Raw genomic sequence first — 18,357 nt, 5'->3', positions numbered from 1 at the left:
TACACAATAAGACTATAAAAATGAAAAATTCCAGCCTTAGCCGGTTTGACTCAGCAAATAAAGTGTCGGCCTTCGGACTGAAGGGTCCCAGGTTTGATTCCAGTCAAGGATACATGCCCAGGTTTTGGGTCAATCCCCAGTAGGGGGCGTACATGAGACAGCCAATCAATTATTTTCTCATATCATTGATGTTTCTGTCTCTCCCTCTTTCCTTTCCTCTCTGAAATCAATAAAAAGATTTTTTTTTAAATATCCAGTCAAATGATTAGTATAATCTTGGGATGAAGAGCTTTTAAAACTTGAAATCAGTTTTTAAAAACACACTCAAAGAAATTTTGTTTCATTCTCTATCTAACAATGGCAAGAATACAGTATTTCTTGATACTGTAAATAAAAATACAATTCTGTGAATCCTTTATTTTAATTCTGTGAATCCTTTTAGTATTTGTCCTCCGATAACTCAGTGAAAATTATTATCATCTATATTATGTAAGTAGGGTCTTCATAGTTAAGTCTTTAAGTAAGATCTAGTGATACTTTATATTTTTTCTTATAAGGCATCAACTCTTGCAAATATCTGTTGAAAATATTGAAATAATGTAAGCAGGAAATCAGTTTAATTCATAATTTGTATTTTTAAATTATTGCTTCATATAGAATTACTAGAGGTCTGGTAAACGAAATTCATGCACGGGGGTGGTGGGGGAGTGTCTCTCAGCCCACCCTGAACCCTCTCCAATCTGGAACACCTCGAGGGATTCCCGACTGACCTTTTAGACCTGATGTCTAACTGCTCCCCTGCCAGCCTGTTTGCCCCCAACTTCCCTCCTCTGCTGGCCTGGTCACCCCTGACTGTTCTCCCCTGCAGGGTTGATTGTCTCCAACTGCCCTTTCTCGCAGGCCTGGTCCCTCTCAACTGCCCTCCCTTGCTGGCCATCTTGTGGTGGCCATCTCATGTCCACATAGGGCAGGATCTTTGACCACATGAGGGCAGCCATATTGTGTTTTGGGGTGATGGTCAATCTACATATTACTCTTTTATTAGATAGGATAAAGGCCTGGTGCATAGATGGGGGCCAGCTGGTTTGCCCTGAAGGGTGTCCCAGATCAGGGTGGGGGTTCCCTTGGGATGTGAGGTGGCCTGAGAGAGGGGCCTGCGGTGGTTTGTAGACCAACCATGCCCCCTGGCAACCCAAGGGGAGGCCCTGGTATCTGTAATTTATTTACCTTCTACAATTGAAACTTTATAGCCTTAAGCAGAGGCCTGGGCAGGCTAGGATGTGCAGAAAGCTTTGCTTCTTCCATTGCCGAGGGCATCCCTAACCTTCCACTCTTTCTATCTCCGTGGCTGCTGCCATTTCTGTTTTGATTTGTTTACCATCTATAATTGAAACTTTGTAGCCTTGAGTGGAGGCTTAGGCCAGCTAGGGCAGGTGGAAAGCTTGGCTTCCTCCATTGCCTGGGAAACCCAAGCCTCCCTCCTGCTCTCTGTGGCTGTAGACATCTTGGTTAGGTTTATTTGTATATTTGCTCTGATTGGCTGGTGGGCATGGTTTGTGGGTATAGCAGAGTGGTGGTTAATTTGCATATTACTCTTTTATTATGTAGGATACTATCTCTAGTAGTTGTCTACTATTTGAGCTGCACATTATAGAACACTTAACCAACAGTGACTCAAATAAGGTGTTTTTTTTCACACAACAATTTTGGATGTAAGGAGTATTGTCATTAAAGTCTAGGCCAATACTCTTTGTGCATAATTCAAAGTTAAAAAATACTTTCCTGGCCCTGGCTGGTGTGGCTCAGTTGGAGCATCCTATCATACACTGAAAGGCCATGGGCTCTATTCCCAATCAAGGCACATAACTAAGGTTGCAGGTTCGATCTCTGGTCAGGGTGCATACAGGACACAACAATTGATGCTTCTAGCCGAAACTGGTTTGGCTCAGTGATAGAGCATCGGTCTCCGGACTGAAAGGTCCCAGGTTCGATTCCTGTCAAGGGCATGTACATTGGTTGCGGGCACATCCCCAGTAGGGGGTGTGCAAGAGTCAGCTGGTCGATGTTTCTCTCTCATCGACGTCTCTAGCTCTCTATCCCTCTCTCCTCCTCTCTGTAAAAAATCAATAAAATATATTTTTTTTTTTAAAAATTGATGTTTCCACCTGACACTGATTTTTCCCTCTCTTTTCCTCTTTTCCTGAAATCAATTTAAAATTAAAAATAGTTGCCAGGACTCTAGACATCAGCTTTCAAGAGAGTAAAGGGTAGAAGGAAGGTATCAGCCACATTCATCTCTCTGTCTTAGTCTGCTCAGGCTGCTATAACAAAAAAACCATAGACTTAATAGCTTTAACAACAAATATTTATTTCTCATCATTCTGGAGGCTGTGAAGTTCCCAGTACTGGCAGATTTCATGTCTGACGAGAGCCCACTTCCTGGTTTATAGATTTTTGTCTTCTCACTATGTCCTCACAGGACTCCAGTTTTCTTGAAATCACTAATTTATTAAATGTTTGACGTAAATCCATATGGCAATGGAGAAGAAAATGTTTTTTAAATCTAAATTAATTAATGTATATATTTTACAGTAGATTCTCATGTCTGATATCAGTATATATTAGATATTTAAAAATTCATAGTCCTCAGAGGCTTAGCACAAAAACTTTGCATTCAAGAGATCTAACGTTTATAAACTCCAATGCAAGCTTCTTGAATTATTGGGAACGTTTCAAAAACCAGGCATAAAAATCTAATAACTGCTTCTTCTGTTTAACAATTAAATGGTGAAATAAATTAAAGGGAATAAGTTTTGGTGTTTTTAATCAGTATTGGAACAAATACTTATGTAAGTTGAGATTTAATTCCCACTTGAAAAATTACCTTGCTGCTAAAATGCTCAACAAAATATTCGCATACCTGATTAAAAAGATCATACACTGTGATCAAGTGGGATTTATTCTAGGGATGCAAGGTTAGTCCAATATTTGTAAATCAGTAAACATGATATATCATATAAACAAAATGAAAGATAAAAATCACATGATCATATCAATAGATGCAGAAAAAGCATTTGATAAAATCCATGACTCGTTTATGATAAAAACTCTCAGCAAAGTCATAATAAATGGAATATATGTCAACATAATAAAGGCCTTATCTGACAAACCCACAGCCAGCATCACAGACAATGGACAAAATCTGAAAGCATTTCCCTTAAGATCAAGAATAATACAGGGATAACCACTTTAACCATTCTTATTTAACATAATTCTAGAAATTTTATCCAGACAATCAATGAGACAAGAAAAAGAAATAAAAGGCATCCAGATTGGAAAGGTGGAAGCAAACTGTCATTATTTGCGGATGAAAGGATGCATATAGAAAACTCTAAACACTTAACAAAAAAACTACTAGAACTGATAAATGAACTCAGTAAAGTAGGATACAAAATATTCAGAAATTGATGGCCTTTTTGTAGACCAATAATGAGCTATCAGAAAGAAAAACTAAGAAAACAATCTCATTTACAATTGCAAAAAAAAAAAGAAAATAGTAATGTACCTATGAATAAATTATACTTGGAAAGTTATAGGTTACTAAAAAAACGAAATTTAGGAAAATACAAATAAGTGGAAGCCTATGCCATGTTCAGTGATAGGAAGAATTAACATAATTAAAATGTCCATACTACTTAAGGCAATCTATAGATTCAACATAATTCCTATTAAAATAACAATGGCATATCTCACAGAACTAGAACAAATATTTTAAAAATTTATATGGAATCACAAAAGACCCCAAATAGCCCCTGCAATCTTAAGAAAGAAGAACAAAGTTGGAGGTGTCACACTACCTGGTACACTACAAGGCTATAGTAATAAAAACAACATGGTGCTGGCATAAAAACAGACATAGATCAATGGAACAAAATATTAGGTCTAGTAATAATTAATGTCGTTTTCTAATATTTTTTAAATCGAATTTATTTAAACAATACAACAAAATTTAATCAACAATATAGTTGCCGTTGTTTTCTACTACTTGTGCCCAACGCTCAGGAAGCATTTTAATCCCTCTGTTGTAAAATTCTTGTGATTTTGATGCAAAAAATTCGGTCAATGCATTTTTGAGGCATTCTTCATTATTAAATTTTTTTCCAAGAAGAAAGTTTTGCAAAGAACGAAACAAATAGTGATCGGAAGGGGCAATATCAGGAGAATATGCAGGTTGAGGGAGAACTTCCCATTCCAACTGGCGCAGTTTTTCAGCAGTGATTCTTGTAGTATGCGGTCGTGCGTTATCATGGTGAAGAATTACGCCCTTCCGATTAATCAGCGCGGGTTCTTTCTCTCTTAAAGCTTGGGCTAACCTTTCCAATTGGGCACTATACACTGCACTTGCAATGGTTTGGGTAGATGGTAAAAGTTCATAATGAAGAATTCCTTTAAAATTCCACCAAACACACAACATCACTTTTTTCGCATGCAAGTCAGGTTTTGGCGTGGGCTGCGGAGCCTCATTTTTGTCCAACCATTGAGGCCGCCTTTTCAAATTAACATGCAGCACCCATTTTTCATCTCCGGTAACAATTTGCTCTAAAAACGGCAAACGGTTTTGACGAGAGAGGAGCGAACTGCAAATTGTGACTCTTTGATTACGGTTGTTGTCGGTCAACTCATGAGGAACCCATTTTCCAAACTTTTGGACTTTGCCAAGTGCACGCAATTGATTGGAAATTGTTTTTTGTGAACAATTTAAAGTTGTCGCAAGCTCTTGTTGGGTAATTTGAGGATTTTGCACCAAAAGAGCTTGAAGAGCTTCTTGATCAAAATTGGACACACGGCCTCGACCACTCTTGTCATCTAACGAAAAATTTCCCTCGTGAAATTTCTCAAACCAACACTGGCATTTTCTGGCACTAACTGCATCTTGACCAAGAGCACTACAGATGTTTTTTGCAGCCTCACTTGCTTTTCTTCCTAATTGGAACTCGTAAAGCATGCAGTGCCGAATATGCTCTTCATCCGCCATCTTCTTAGCCCTAGTTTGGCAACAAAAACCAAACCAAACACAAACTTTTTCAAGCAAAACTTGTTAATTGCACTTCACACGTTCTGTAGATACCACGTGTTTGAAGGTTATGTCAATACAAGTCAATGCCAAGCAAGATTTTTAACGAATGTTTAAAAACGACATTAATTATTACTAGACCCGATAGCCCAGAAATAAATCCATGCATTTATAGTCAATTAATATTGACAAAAGACAGGAATATACAGTGGGGTAAGGACAGTCTATTTAATAAATGGTGTTGGGGAAAATTGGACAGCTACATTAAAATATATATATATTTTAATATATTGTATATCAATATATATTATATATATATATATATATATGAAGCTGGACACACACACATATATATATATATATGAAGCTGGAACACACATACACACACACACACACACATATATATGAAGCTGGAACACATTTTTACACCATACAAAAGAAAAAACTTAAAATGGATTAAAGACTTAAATGTAAGTCATTGGAATCATAAATATCCTAAAAGAAAACATAGGCAATAAAATCTCAGACATTTCACATAGCAATGTTCTTTTCCAATATATCTCCTTAGGCAAGGAAAACATAAAAAAAAAAAAAATAAACAAATGGGACTACATCAAACTGAAAAGCTTTTGCAGAGCAAAGGAAAGCATTAACAAAATGAAAAGATAATCCACTGAATGGGATAACATATTCACCAATGATAAATCTGATAAGGGATTAATTTCCAAATTTTATAAAGTATTCTACAACTCAACAGCAAGAAAATAATCCCATTTAAAAATGGCAAAGGACCTGAATAGACACTTCTTCAAAGAGAACAGACATACAGATTGCCAATAGACATATGAAAAGATGCTCAATGGCACTAATCACCAGAGAAATGCAAATTGAAATCACAGTGAGATATCACCTCACACTTGTCAGAATTGCTTTCATTAATAAGTATACAGACAAGTGTTGGAAAAGATGTAAAGAAAAGGGAATCCTCGTGCACTGTTGGTGGGAATGCAGATTGATGCAGCCACTGTGGAAAGCAATTATGGAGTTATCTTAGAAAATTAAAAATGGAACTGCCTTATAACCTAGCAGTTCTGTTATCTCTGAGGAGAGGTCCTTCTCCCTATCTGTTGCTAATGGGAGTGGGCTCCTTGGGTATCCCCAAGAAAAAGAATTTCCTGAGATACACATGGGAGGATGAAATATTGTAGAAGCTTTATTTCTGTGGAATTACACCCCTGAGTTTCTAAGGTCCCATTTCCTTCATCCCACCAAGGAAGGAGTATAGTTATGGCTTCACAGAGACTAAAATCAAAGGCAGTGTCTAGAGGTTTTAAATGTTCCATGGTAGGGCATAGTCCAATCCAGAATCAGGCTAACATAGTTCGCAGTTGTAGTCCATTGTATGTGGGGTCTGCAATGGTGGAACCATAGTGAACATGAGAACCAAGAGAGAGAATTCCTTTGTCTAGGATTATATATTCCCAAATATTCATGAGCTTGTATTGGCTCCACCACTCTGGTCAATGATCTCTGTCCCCAGGTTTGACTGATGGGCAAGTACCTTCCCTATGTCACCATAACTTCACTGGGCATGCATCTGTCTCTCTTTTGTTGGACTCCTTCCCCCAGTTATCTGTACAGAATGGGCTGGTTGTTCCCTCAGGACTGTGAAATTGCAGTGAAGCTGCCCAAGTGACATGCCTCCTTTTCTATCTATATATATAAAACCCTAATATGTGCCGAAACCGGTTTGGCTCAGTAGATAGAGCATCTGCCTGTGGACTGAAAGGTCCCAGGTTCGATTCCGGCCAAGGGCATGTATAATACATTGGTTGTTGGCACATCCCCAGTGGGGAGTGAGCAGGAGGCAGCTGATCGATGATTCTCTCTCATCGATGTTTCTAGCTCTCTATCCCTCTCTCTTCCTCTCTGTAAAAAATCAATAAAATATATTAAAAAAAACAAACCCTAATATGCAAATAGACCTAACCACAGAACATACAACTAGTCACTATGACATGCTGACCACCGGGGGGCACACGCAGAACATGGTGGGCGGCAGGATGGTGGAGCAGGTGAGCAGGGGCGCCAAACCAAGGTGGGACACCAGTCACTGTCACTGGGGCAAGCCTCTGGTGGTTACTGAAAATATTTTGCTTGCACACACCACAGTCCCACCTGGCACTCACACCTACTGCTGGTGCCGGCCCCACTCACACTCACTGCCAGCACTGGAGCCAACATTTGCACCCAGTGCCGGTCCTGATCACTTGGTGCCGTCAGTGGATGTACGGGTGGCTGCCAGCCCCCATCGCCCCCGAGGGCTTTTCCACTGCCCCCTGCTTCTGAGGGGCAATGGGGGAAGCAGCAGGTGCAAGCGGGGCCACTGCCGTCTACGTGTGACTGGCGGCAGCAGAGCAGGGCTGCCAGCAGACAGGAGACGGGGGGAGGGTAGGGGAGGCAGGGAGGCCGTGGCGGTAGGGGCCAGGCTGGGGCACGGAGGACAGACCAAGACCCTCACCTGTGCCTATTGCAGCCCACAGTTCCTTTCAAGGTGCACGAATTTGTGTACTGGGCCCCTAGTAAAATATATTACTGATATCCTACGTTTGAATTTATAATTTTAACATTGTTTCTATGCATGTCTTTTGCCCCATCAAGTGGCAGTCATACCTTAATTATGCCTACACAATACAGTTAATAGGCTTTTTCATTACACATTGCCACAGCATGAAAATATTGACAGGAGAAAATTTAGAAAGAAAATTTTGTATGGTAGCATAGAGGAGAGAAAAGACTTTCTGGTAATGAAGTCTTATATAGAAGGGACGAAGTAAGCAATTTGGAGCACAAGATTTAGAATTTCTCAAGTTCGTACTTGAATCCCATTTTATCACTTGCTGGGTACATAATCTCTTTGGGCCCACTTCCGCACTCATTGGGTTTCTATATGGTTTAAATGAAAGAATTGAGCCATGGCTGGGTTTCTCAATGGTTAGAGTGCCAACCTGTCACCAGAGTGTCATGGGTTCAATTCCAGTTGCAGGTTCCATTCCCGGCACCCAGTCTGTGTGTGTGTGTGTGTGTCTACCTCCTTCCCTCCCTTCTCTCTAAAAATTAATGGAAAAAATAACTTTGGGTGAGGATTATCAAGAGAGAGAGAAAGAGAAGGAGGAGGGGAGTGGAGGGGAGAGGAGGGAGACAATAATGTGCCTTTTTAGCCCAGAGCCTGGTAGGTAGAATGCTATCAAGAAATGATAGTTATTGTAGGAATCAGAGAAGGTAGAGAAGGAAAAGCAACTAGCTAGTTTTGCAGGCCCAGCTGCAACTACAGGAATCCAGATGACTTCAGGCTGCATTTCTTCATATTTTATAGCCTTCAGGTGAAACATCTCTAATAGATAGACAAGCAGACAGATATTTCTCCTCATCTTTAGTGTTAGAGAGAATAAAGAGGCAAATGGACATTTGAAAGTAAAGGCACAAGTTGCATCCTCATAGATTCCTCATATCTTCCTCTCCCTACTTCTCTCACTGTCTTGTTCCTCTGAAGACCTAATCTCATCAGCTTAGGGAAACAAGTGTAATAAGTCTGAAATTCAACTGGCCACATCTTGATAACAAGTAAAATATGTCACCAATTCAATATATGTTTAACACCAAAGAATCCTAAATTATGTTTCCCTTTAGAAAAGAAACTTAGATGTAATATAATTTCAAGATATAAAATCATTTCTCCTTCATGTACCTGCCAAGCAAAACATTTTTCCATTTCCTTACTGTTGCTTTATATTACTCCAATAGCTGACAGAGCCTTTTCTTCCATAATTAAAAATGTAAGGATCAAAATACAAATATAATGGAAGATTCAACCAATACCCAAGTACTTGCTTCTGTAACATACCAAGATATATATTTGGGGGAATAACAACAATCATCTTCTATAATAAAAGCCTAATATGCTAAGTGTCCAGTTGTCTGGTGACCGGTCGACTGTTGAACCAATCAAAACGTAATGTGCTAATGATATGCTAAGGCCACTCAACCACTCACTATGACATGCACTGAAGACCAGAACACAGACCAGTCGCTATAATGTGCACTGACCACCAGGGGACAGATGCTCCAACCTGTAGGTTAGCTTGCTGTTGGGGTCTGGCCCATTGGGACTGAGCGAGATGGGCTGGACACACCCTGGAGCCCTCCTGCTGTCCCTCTCCAGCCCTGATTGTGCACCAATGGGGTCCCTTGGCCTGACCTGTGCCCTCTCGCAATCCGGGACCCCTTGGGGTATGCCAGAGAGCCCGTTTCAGCCCAATCCCACAGGCCACTTCTCTTGGGAAGGTGCCAGATATAGGGCTCATGGCTGGTGAGCGCTGCTGCAGCAGCGGTGTGAGCCTCTCCCAGTCAGAACTGATTGGGCATGAGCTTGCATCAGGCGCAATGGGGCCGGGATGAGCGGGAGTGGCAGGGAAGAGCTGCAGGCAGCACTGGACTGCAGGTTTTGGCCTGATCCTCGCAGGCCACCCTGAGAGACCTCACCCATGCATGAATTTGTGCACCAGGCCTCTAGTCAAAATATAGTTCCTACTCTAAGGAACATTACACATTAAAGAGGAGATAATTCACATATGCAATTATTTTTTTTAATGTATTTTTTATTTCAGAGAGGAAGAGAGGGAGAGAGGATAGAAACATCAATGATGAGAAAGAATCATTGATCTGCTGCCTCCTGCACACCCCCTACTGGGGATCAAGCCCACAAACCGGGCTTGTGCCCTTGACCAGAATTGAAACTGAACCCTTTAATCCACAGGCCGACACTATCCACTGAGCCAAACCAGCTAGGGCTTCACATATGCAATTATTTTAAGGAAAAATGTGGTGAATGCTTATAATGGCAATTATAATAGTTTATATTTACATACACTTTCCAGATTAAAAACTATTTGATAGCAGTTTGTTTTTATCTATTTTCAAAATAATCTTTTACAGAAAACAAGTATTAAACAGAATTTGAAAATTGAGTCATCCAAGGCTCAGGTGAAATGCCCAAAGTTACACTTCCAATAAATCAGTGAGTCAGTTCAGCTGGCACACACTTGGATGCCTGACATGTGGCATAATAGAAATTCATTTTTCCCATGTACTGGGCACTAATTGTGAGACTATATTGGCAATTAAAATAGCTTATAAGACAAACAGATATAGTAGCAAATAAAACAAATCTATAATGCAAACCTAAATTCCTCATTCTACATTCTATTGTTTCTTTTCTTTCACACAGTGTCACACAAAATACAGTGTTTTGGCAACACTGAGGAGGGATATTGAGTCTCACAGGGCTGGTTATGGGAGGCCTAATGAAGGGGTTTCTTTCCCTACCATCCCATGCCTGATTGATTTTTTTAAATGTGCAATGTTATTCAAATTTCCTTTTTGAATTTTTCAGGTACGCAGATTTTCTGAGGCATTCTTTTGTTTTGAACATCCAAGAGAAGCTGTCATTGCATACCAGGAACTTCAGTGAGTAGCTTAAATCCAAAATTAAATTATTTATTTCCTTTCACATAGATAACTATTGTAGAATTTAGTGACAGAATATACAATATTTAAAATGAAGAAAGAGAACTATTTGGTGTTCAGATAGATCCTTTTTAATCAAATTGGGTTTAATCTTATGAATTACTTTATGAAGTACCCATATAAAGAAGTGTGTTACACTTTATCTCTGCCCCCCCCCCCCCCCCCCCCAAATCAGATCTACTATAACCTTGGTAGTCCCATACAGCTCTGGCTCCAGCTTTGTATTTGGCCATCCTGTTGCATCTCTATTTCCACAGGTCAGAATCTCTTATATTCATTATTCATATTACAGATTTTCATAAGTAATATGTAAAAGTAACTACGTTCTGTTGTGTCTGTTACTGAGTAAATTTCAGTTGCCTTTCTTTGGCTTTAAAAAATATTTTGAGGAAATTGCACAGAAAGAAGTTGGACATAAAAGAGTAGATTCAATATTCTATCTATATGAAGTTTTGAAACATGCAAAACTAAGGTGAAAAAATCAAACAGTGGTTGTCTTATTGACTTAAGCTGGGAGTTGACTTGAGTGGAAAAACCATGAGGATACTCTCCGGGTAGATGAAAATAATCTGTATTATGTATACATTTGTTAGATAGCTAAGATTTGTATATTTCAATAGATGTGAATTTACCTAAAAAATAACTATTAATAGTAATAGAGTGTGGGGAAAGGTAGTGAGTAGGGGTATAAATAAAACAAGAAGGGTACTATGTTAATTGTTGAGGCTAAGTGATTGGGTTTATTAATCAATATGAGTTAAGTATAGCAATAGAAATGGAATACATTTTTTTCCTACCATCAAGTCCTTAGTAGGCATTTGAGTTTCACCTTTATTCTAGTCTCAGCAAATTAGAAAGTTCAGACATCAAGCATAGATAAGTCACTGAAATAACATTAAAAAGTATAAGAGAATATAATGGAAATTAATAAATTTTTAATAAACCATAATTTTATAAGCTAATAATTTATTGTCAACAAACTAATTTCCTTCTTACCAGTTTTTTCTAAACAAGGAGCTCTTTCATAATGAGGTTACATTTTGAGGAAGGAGCATAGGAATGGTGAGGGGAAGGGGAATGGGTATAGAATCTGTAAAGTGGAATTAGGTGTAATTTTTTACAGTCTGACTTAAGAAATATTACAGTCTGACTTAAGAAATATTTTTCAGTGCTCAGAGTCATCTACAGATGTGCACCGCTATCAAAAATACTTCCTTCTGCAGTTCTCTTCCACCCCTACCTATTGAATGTAGTGAATTAGATGGAGATCTCAATTCATTACCTATAATCTTTGAAGATAGGTATTTAGATTCAGTTATTGAAGGTAAGTATAATCTAACTAAAATATATAAGCTGTCGTGTCCGTTTTCAGTATATTTTTCCCAATATACATAAAACCATTCCCTAATGTGGGTCCATTTATTTTCCCGTCCAGTTTTACTTATTTTTGAGGATACTAGGAAGTTATAGTTAGAAAAAATAATCTTAATCATGTGAGTTCTCAGACCTTATTTTAAACCTGAATCTTTTTTTCTTTGGATAAAAGACTTAGATGCACCCTGGATGGGAATTCAGAATCTTCAGAGATCAGAGTCCACTAGAATGGATAAATATGAGACTGAAGAAAGATCTATAGCTGGACTTTCTAGCCCAGAGGTGAAAGTCAGACCTGCTGGTGCCTCCAGTTTTTGCTATACAGAAGGTGAAAAGCAGCTACCAAAATCTCTAAAAGGAAAGAATGAAGAATCAAACAAATCCAAGGTTAAGGTCACTAAACTCATGAAAACAATGAAACCTGAAAATACCAAAAAATTAATAAAACAGAACTCTAAGGATTCTGTGGTTTTGGTAGGCTACAAATGTTTGAAAAGTACAGCATCAAGTGATCTCTTTACATGCTTTGAAGGCAACCCTTCACATAGTCAGAAGGAAGGTCTGGATACCACAGTATGTGGATATAATTTTGACCTAAAGACCTACATCAGACAGACAAGTCAAAAGGAAGCTAGCTATTTGCCAACAAATAAAACTGAAAAAAAGTCTTCAGATACTGAAAATATGCAACCAGACCTGTTTAATCCTTTGAACTCTGGCAGCCTAAATCTTTGTGCAAATTTGTCCATTTCAGGTAAACTTGATATCTCCCAGGACGATAGTGAAATTACACAAGTGGAACTCAGTGTGGCAACCAGAAGTTTATCAGACGATTGCCATGATCATCAAGCAATTCCATCTTCAGGAATTAGAACAATTGAAGTAAATCCCAGTAATAAAGATCCTTTCAGTGCAGAGGAAAAAACTGTTAAAATAGGTCCTTGGACAGAGCTTCAACAAGATGAAATACTTGTGGATAATATACAGCTACCCAACTTTGAGTCTTTAGAATCTAATGGTAAATCTAAATCTATAGACATAACACTTGAAAAGGAATCTTTGCAGGAAGTTAAGTGCTGTTCTGTTGGAGAATCATTAGCTAAGTTAAGAAGTAATCAACCTGCTTCTTCTACAAAAGAATATCATGTTGTAGTAAGTGGAGACACAATTAAGTTACCAGATATTAATGCCACATATGCCTCATCTAGATTTTCAGATTCAGGTGTTGAAAGTGAACCAAGTTCTTTTGCAACACATCCTAACCCGGATGTAGTGTTCGAAATTGTTCAAGGGCAAGGTCCTTACAATAATGAAAGATTATTTCCTCAGCTTTTGATGAAACCTGATTATAATATAAAATTTTCATTAGGAAGCCATTGTACTGAGAGTACAAGTGCTGTAAGTGAAATACAGTCATCTTTGACATCCATAAACTCTCTACCTTCTGATGATGAACTGTCACCTGATGAAAATTCTAAGAAATCTGTTGTGCCCGAATGCCATTTAAGTGATAGCAAAACGGTTTTAAACCTGGGAACCATTGATTTGCCAAAATGTGATGCTAGTAAAAACTCAAGTATTGTTTTACAACAGCAGAGTGTCATATTTTCAGGGCATTTGGACAATGAAACTATAGCAATAAGTTTCTTAAATTCAAGCACTAAAGACCCTTTACAATTTGTTTTTTCAGATGAAGATACTTCCAGTGTTGTAAATAGTAGTTGCAACTCCAAACATAATTTGGACACTATGTGTAAAGACTCCCAGAATCCTGATAAATCTAATAACCCTGCAGAAACAGCAGTTACATTAAATTCAAAACCGGTTTGTTTAGGCTCCCCTTGTGTTGTTTCAGGTTCCATTTCTACTCATATAGAAGTTAGTGAAGATAGAACTGTGAAAAGAAAAAATAGTGATGTATTAGATCTCAAACATATAAATTCAGAAGCCCCTACAGTTATAAGTGAAACTCATCTGGGTACAAGTGACCCGTTTTCAGCTAGTCCTGATATGGTAAAACAAGGGCTAGTGGAAAATTATTTTGGCTGTCAAAGCAGTACAGATATTTCTGACACATGTGCTATTAGCTTTAACAATTCACTTAGCCCTCAGAAGGAAACTCCTGAAAAGGGAATTAGTAATCTTCAGCAGGAACAGGGTAAAAAGGATGAGGAGGAAGAGCAGGATCAACAGATGGTACAAAATGGGTATTATGAAGAAACAGATTATTCAGCTTTGGATGGAACTGTAAATGCTCACTATACAAAGAGTGATGCACTAGAAGAAGAAAGACTTATAAAATCTGAAAATATAAACAGCCAATTTCTGAGGGATGGTATAAGTATGCCTGCTGTCTGTACTTCTGGTTGTTTGTCCTTCCCATCTGCACCAAGAGAGTCTCCTTGTAGTGTTAAGCATCCTTCTAAAAGTAAATTTGATGCCATTACAAAGCAGCCAAGCAGCGCTTCTTTCAACTTCACTTCATCAGTTTCCTGGTATGAAAATTCACCAAAACCTCAAATACAAGCGTAAGTAATGGAGCATAATAACATGTCCTAATAGAGTGAGAGAAACATATAGCTTTTATGTTTTATATGAATATTATAAATATATGTATTTCTCTGGTAATATTTCATATTCTCTGGTTTCTGTAATACAAAAGTGTTTCTTTCATTAGCTATCTAAAATGGAATAATGAACTCATACAACTTGACAGACCTATAATTTCCCATATGATTGTCCTATTCTATAGGCTAGACATTCCTGATATAAATTTTTCATTGGTTATTTTTTTGTTAGAAGTATGGAATAATTGCAATTAAAACTCTTCTTTCATTACTACCTTATTTTGCCCCATTAACTCCCAGACAAAAGTTAGGTGCATCTAACAAATAAGGGCAATATTAGTTAATGAATAAGTGGTTAGTAGAGACTTCCTAAACCTATCAGACCCAGATTGCCTCAGCAAAGTTAGGGTTTCCAGAATTGAGATTTCATTGACCAGTAAAAAAAAATCCAGAAAAATGTGAAGATGATATAGGTTTACTAGCCTGGCATTGGCTTTCAAAATATTGTACTGTCTTTCTCCAGATGGAGATATAATCCCTCAAGTGAAAGGTCTGGGCATGCCTATTGGAGATTTTTTAAATTCCCAAATTAATATGATTATAAACATAATTAAAATCTATAGTTCCTAAAGCTAGTGAAACCAGATAGGTGATAACAGCCTATTAGAGAATTATAGTATGATAGAAAACTAAAGGTTATATCACCATCTGGGTACCTCAACTGTTCCTAAGTAATTAATGAAAAACATGGTCTATAGGTCTTCACCTAGTGTATCCTACTCTGTTCAGCTTCTTTGAGTTTATTTTTATCAGTCTAAATGATATAATGTTAAAATAATTTTTTATGTTTGCAGCATCCAAGTTGAGTAGTCACTCATTCCAAATGAATATATGTCACCAGTTATATTTAGTCACATTCCCCCTCTTGGTTTTGCTCCTTCTGATTGATATGTTTAGAGGAAATAAAATAACTTAATCTACTTAATACTATAACTTCATTCTTATTGTTACACTTTTTACAACAGCTCCTTCCCTTCCATTTATGTAAAATTAAAGAAACCCTAGCCAGTTTGGCTCAGTGGATAATTCTTCTGCCCAAGACGGAAGGTTTGTGGGTTTGATTCCGGGTTGCAGGCACGTACCTTGGGTTGCAGGCTCCATCCCAGGCTTGATCCCTGGCCCTAGTCAGGGGACCTCAGTTGCAGGCTTGATCCCAGGCTCAATCCCTGGCCCCAGTTAGACTGCAGTCATGTTTTCTCTCTCTGTCTCTCTCTCTCTTTTCCATTCTCTCTAAAAATCAATGGGAAAATATCTTCAGGTGAGGATTAACAAAAATTAAAAGTAAAAAGGAGTAAAAAGGACAAGATTTGATTACAGGATGAGTATCAGATTGTCATTTTTCCAAAACTTTTTCCAGCTTTTCTATGCATAAAATATAAAATTTTATAGAAAGCATTAACTCCACTCCTCTAATTTTCTTTGTTAATTTCAAGTTTAAAAGAATATCTTAAATTTAATTTCAGATTTAAAATAGTAGTTGTGTTTGAACAATATATACTAAAAATAGTAAAGAAAATTACTCTCTGATTTTTAAATCATTTAGGTGATCCCACATATTTTGATTATTTTAAAATCAATTTCTGGGCTTCCTCTTCTCTTCCATAAATTCAACAGATTATCTTTTTGGTTCTAAAACTAAATATATTTGCTTTAGCTTCCTTCAGGCAAAAGAAGAATTGAAGCAACTTAAACTCCCTGGATTTATGTACAGTGATGCTCCTCTGCTGGCATCCTCAGCCCCTTACTTTAGCACGGAAGAAGAGGGTGGTTCTGAAGATGGAGTACATCTCATTGTCTGCGTGCATGGTTTAGATGGTATGAAGCATCTACTGATGTAACCCATAGCAACTCAATTATGTTTTATTTCCCTAATAAATCTCATTCCATTCTATTTACTCTTTGAACTGCAAAAAGGATTTTTTAAATTGCTTAAATTAATTGAATTTTAAATATATTCTAAAATAGGAATATGCTTAATTGTGCTAAGTATAATATTAGATTTCCTTTTAAGTAAATTTTACATGGAACTAACATCCATGTGCCAACATTTATTTATTTTAACTGGATTTTTCTCTGTATAGCATCACTGTACAGAGATACTGTTTGTGTTTGTTGATTTTTTTTTCCCCAGTTATTAGATCATAGCAATTATTTTGTCTCCCTTTGATTGTCTTCCTAGTTCCCTTTTAGCTTGATGCTTTAAACCTCATGGGTACCACAGGACTAGAATAGTCAACACCTTAAAATTAAAGATTCAGCCCAGCCATATAGCTCAGTGGTTGAGCGTTGACCTATGAGCAAGGAGGGTCATGTTTTGATTCCTGGTCCAGGCTTATGCCTGGGTTGCAGGCTCCATCCCCAGTGTGGGTTGTCAGGAGGCAGCCAATCGAGGGCTTTCTCTCATCATTGATGTTTCTGTCTTTCTCTCCCTCTTTCTTCCTCTCTGAAATCAATAAAAATACATTGTTTAAAAAAATTAAAGATTCACTAGTTAATTAGGGATTAATTTAAATTCTAAATACCTAGCTTTAGTGCCATGGTTTTATGATGGCTATTTTTATTATTCAACAGATTTTTTTTTTCTTTATTAGAAATTATATTAAAAGATGCCAAGTATCTCTAGACTATCAGGGTATTGCTATAATGTTATTTCATAAGAACAAATTGACAAAAGATTTTATAGATTATAAAAATACTAAAGTGGATTGAGATAGTAAGTTCTTTAAAAAACAACTCATTCTCTAGGAATAAAATGCCTCCAGTACTAACCTTTTTCACCACAGTAATAAAATTTTCATGAATATGCTCCCAAGGCTAATTCCAGTAGAATTTCTGATATTGAAGAAAAAATTTTCCCTATGTTATATAAATTATTGCAGAATGGAAAGAAAAAAAAAAAACACGATGGAACATAGTTTATTTTGTTTCTTAACATTCACCTAACCTTGTTATCAAGTCTGAAAAAGGTATCACACCCCATACGCAAAAAATAATTTATTTTTTTATTTATTTTTTAATATATTTTTATTGATTTCAGAAAGGGAGAGGGAGAGAGAGATAGAAACATCAATGATGAGAGAGAATCATTGATCAGCTGCCTCCTGCATGCCCCCTACTGGGGATTAAGCCCACAACCCGGGCATGTACCCTTGACTAGAATTGAACCCGGGACCCTTCAGTCCGCAGGTCAACTCTCTATTCACTGAGCCAAACCAGCTAGGGCAATTAATTTTTTGAATGTCAAAAAGACCTCTAGCAAATAGGATTTAATCCCAGAATGCAGAAACAAGTAAATATAAAGAAATTTATTAATATATCAGAAATCAAGTAAGAAACTATTGATAAAATTCAGTATTCCCAGTTATTACAACTAAGCATCAAACTTGAAGCCTTAAATAGCACTAGCTTTTATTAATGTGATTTAAATATATTTCCAGCCAGTGGGAAACATATACTTAGTAATTAAACACTAGAAGTGTTCCTTTTAAAGTTCGGAATAAAACAGTTATCTCTGTCAGTGCATGAAATATCTAAAAGATTTATATAGAGAGGGTAAAAATTCAACAATTGATAATGACATGCTCATTCCTAAATAAGCTACTAAACTAATTTTTAAAGATAATAATGATTTTATATTAATATATTATTAATTATATTAATTATATTTATGTATTATTTTCTATTTTGTGTATTAAT

The 18,357-nt window shown here is 37.2% G+C and overlaps 1 protein-coding gene across 41 annotated transcripts in view; it reads left to right on the top strand.

Annotated features, from left to right (window-relative positions):
- The window catches only part of FAM135A (family with sequence similarity 135 member A), an 88,391-nt gene that overhangs the window by 48,996 nt on the left and 21,038 nt on the right, over positions 1 to 18,357 (top strand). For 28 of the 41 annotated variants that reach the window (XR_006740092.1, XM_036413277.2, XM_036413275.2 and 25 more), the window contains 4 exons: positions 10,527 to 10,600; positions 11,830 to 11,984; positions 12,207 to 14,562; positions 16,316 to 16,476. Coding sequence is in view for 39 of the 41 variants with exons in the window: in XM_036413277.2 (XP_036269170.1) it covers positions 10,527 to 10,600; positions 11,830 to 11,984; positions 12,207 to 14,562; positions 16,316 to 16,476 (2,746 nt within the window). In the remaining 2 variants the exon portion in view is untranslated. The remainder of the gene's footprint in view (positions 1 to 10,526; positions 10,601 to 11,829; positions 11,985 to 12,206; positions 14,563 to 16,315; positions 16,477 to 18,357) is intronic. The other 13 variants (XM_036413278.2, XM_036413282.2, XM_036413280.2 and 10 more) reach the window with 5 other exon arrangements.

This window comes from Pipistrellus kuhlii, unplaced genomic scaffold, assembly GCF_014108245.1.
Source record: "Pipistrellus kuhlii isolate mPipKuh1 unplaced genomic scaffold, mPipKuh1.p scaffold_m20_p_5, whole genome shotgun sequence".
Taxonomy (NCBI): Eukaryota; Metazoa; Chordata; class Mammalia; order Chiroptera; family Vespertilionidae; genus Pipistrellus; species Pipistrellus kuhlii.
This window is presented reverse-complemented; position numbering and strand designations above follow the sequence as displayed.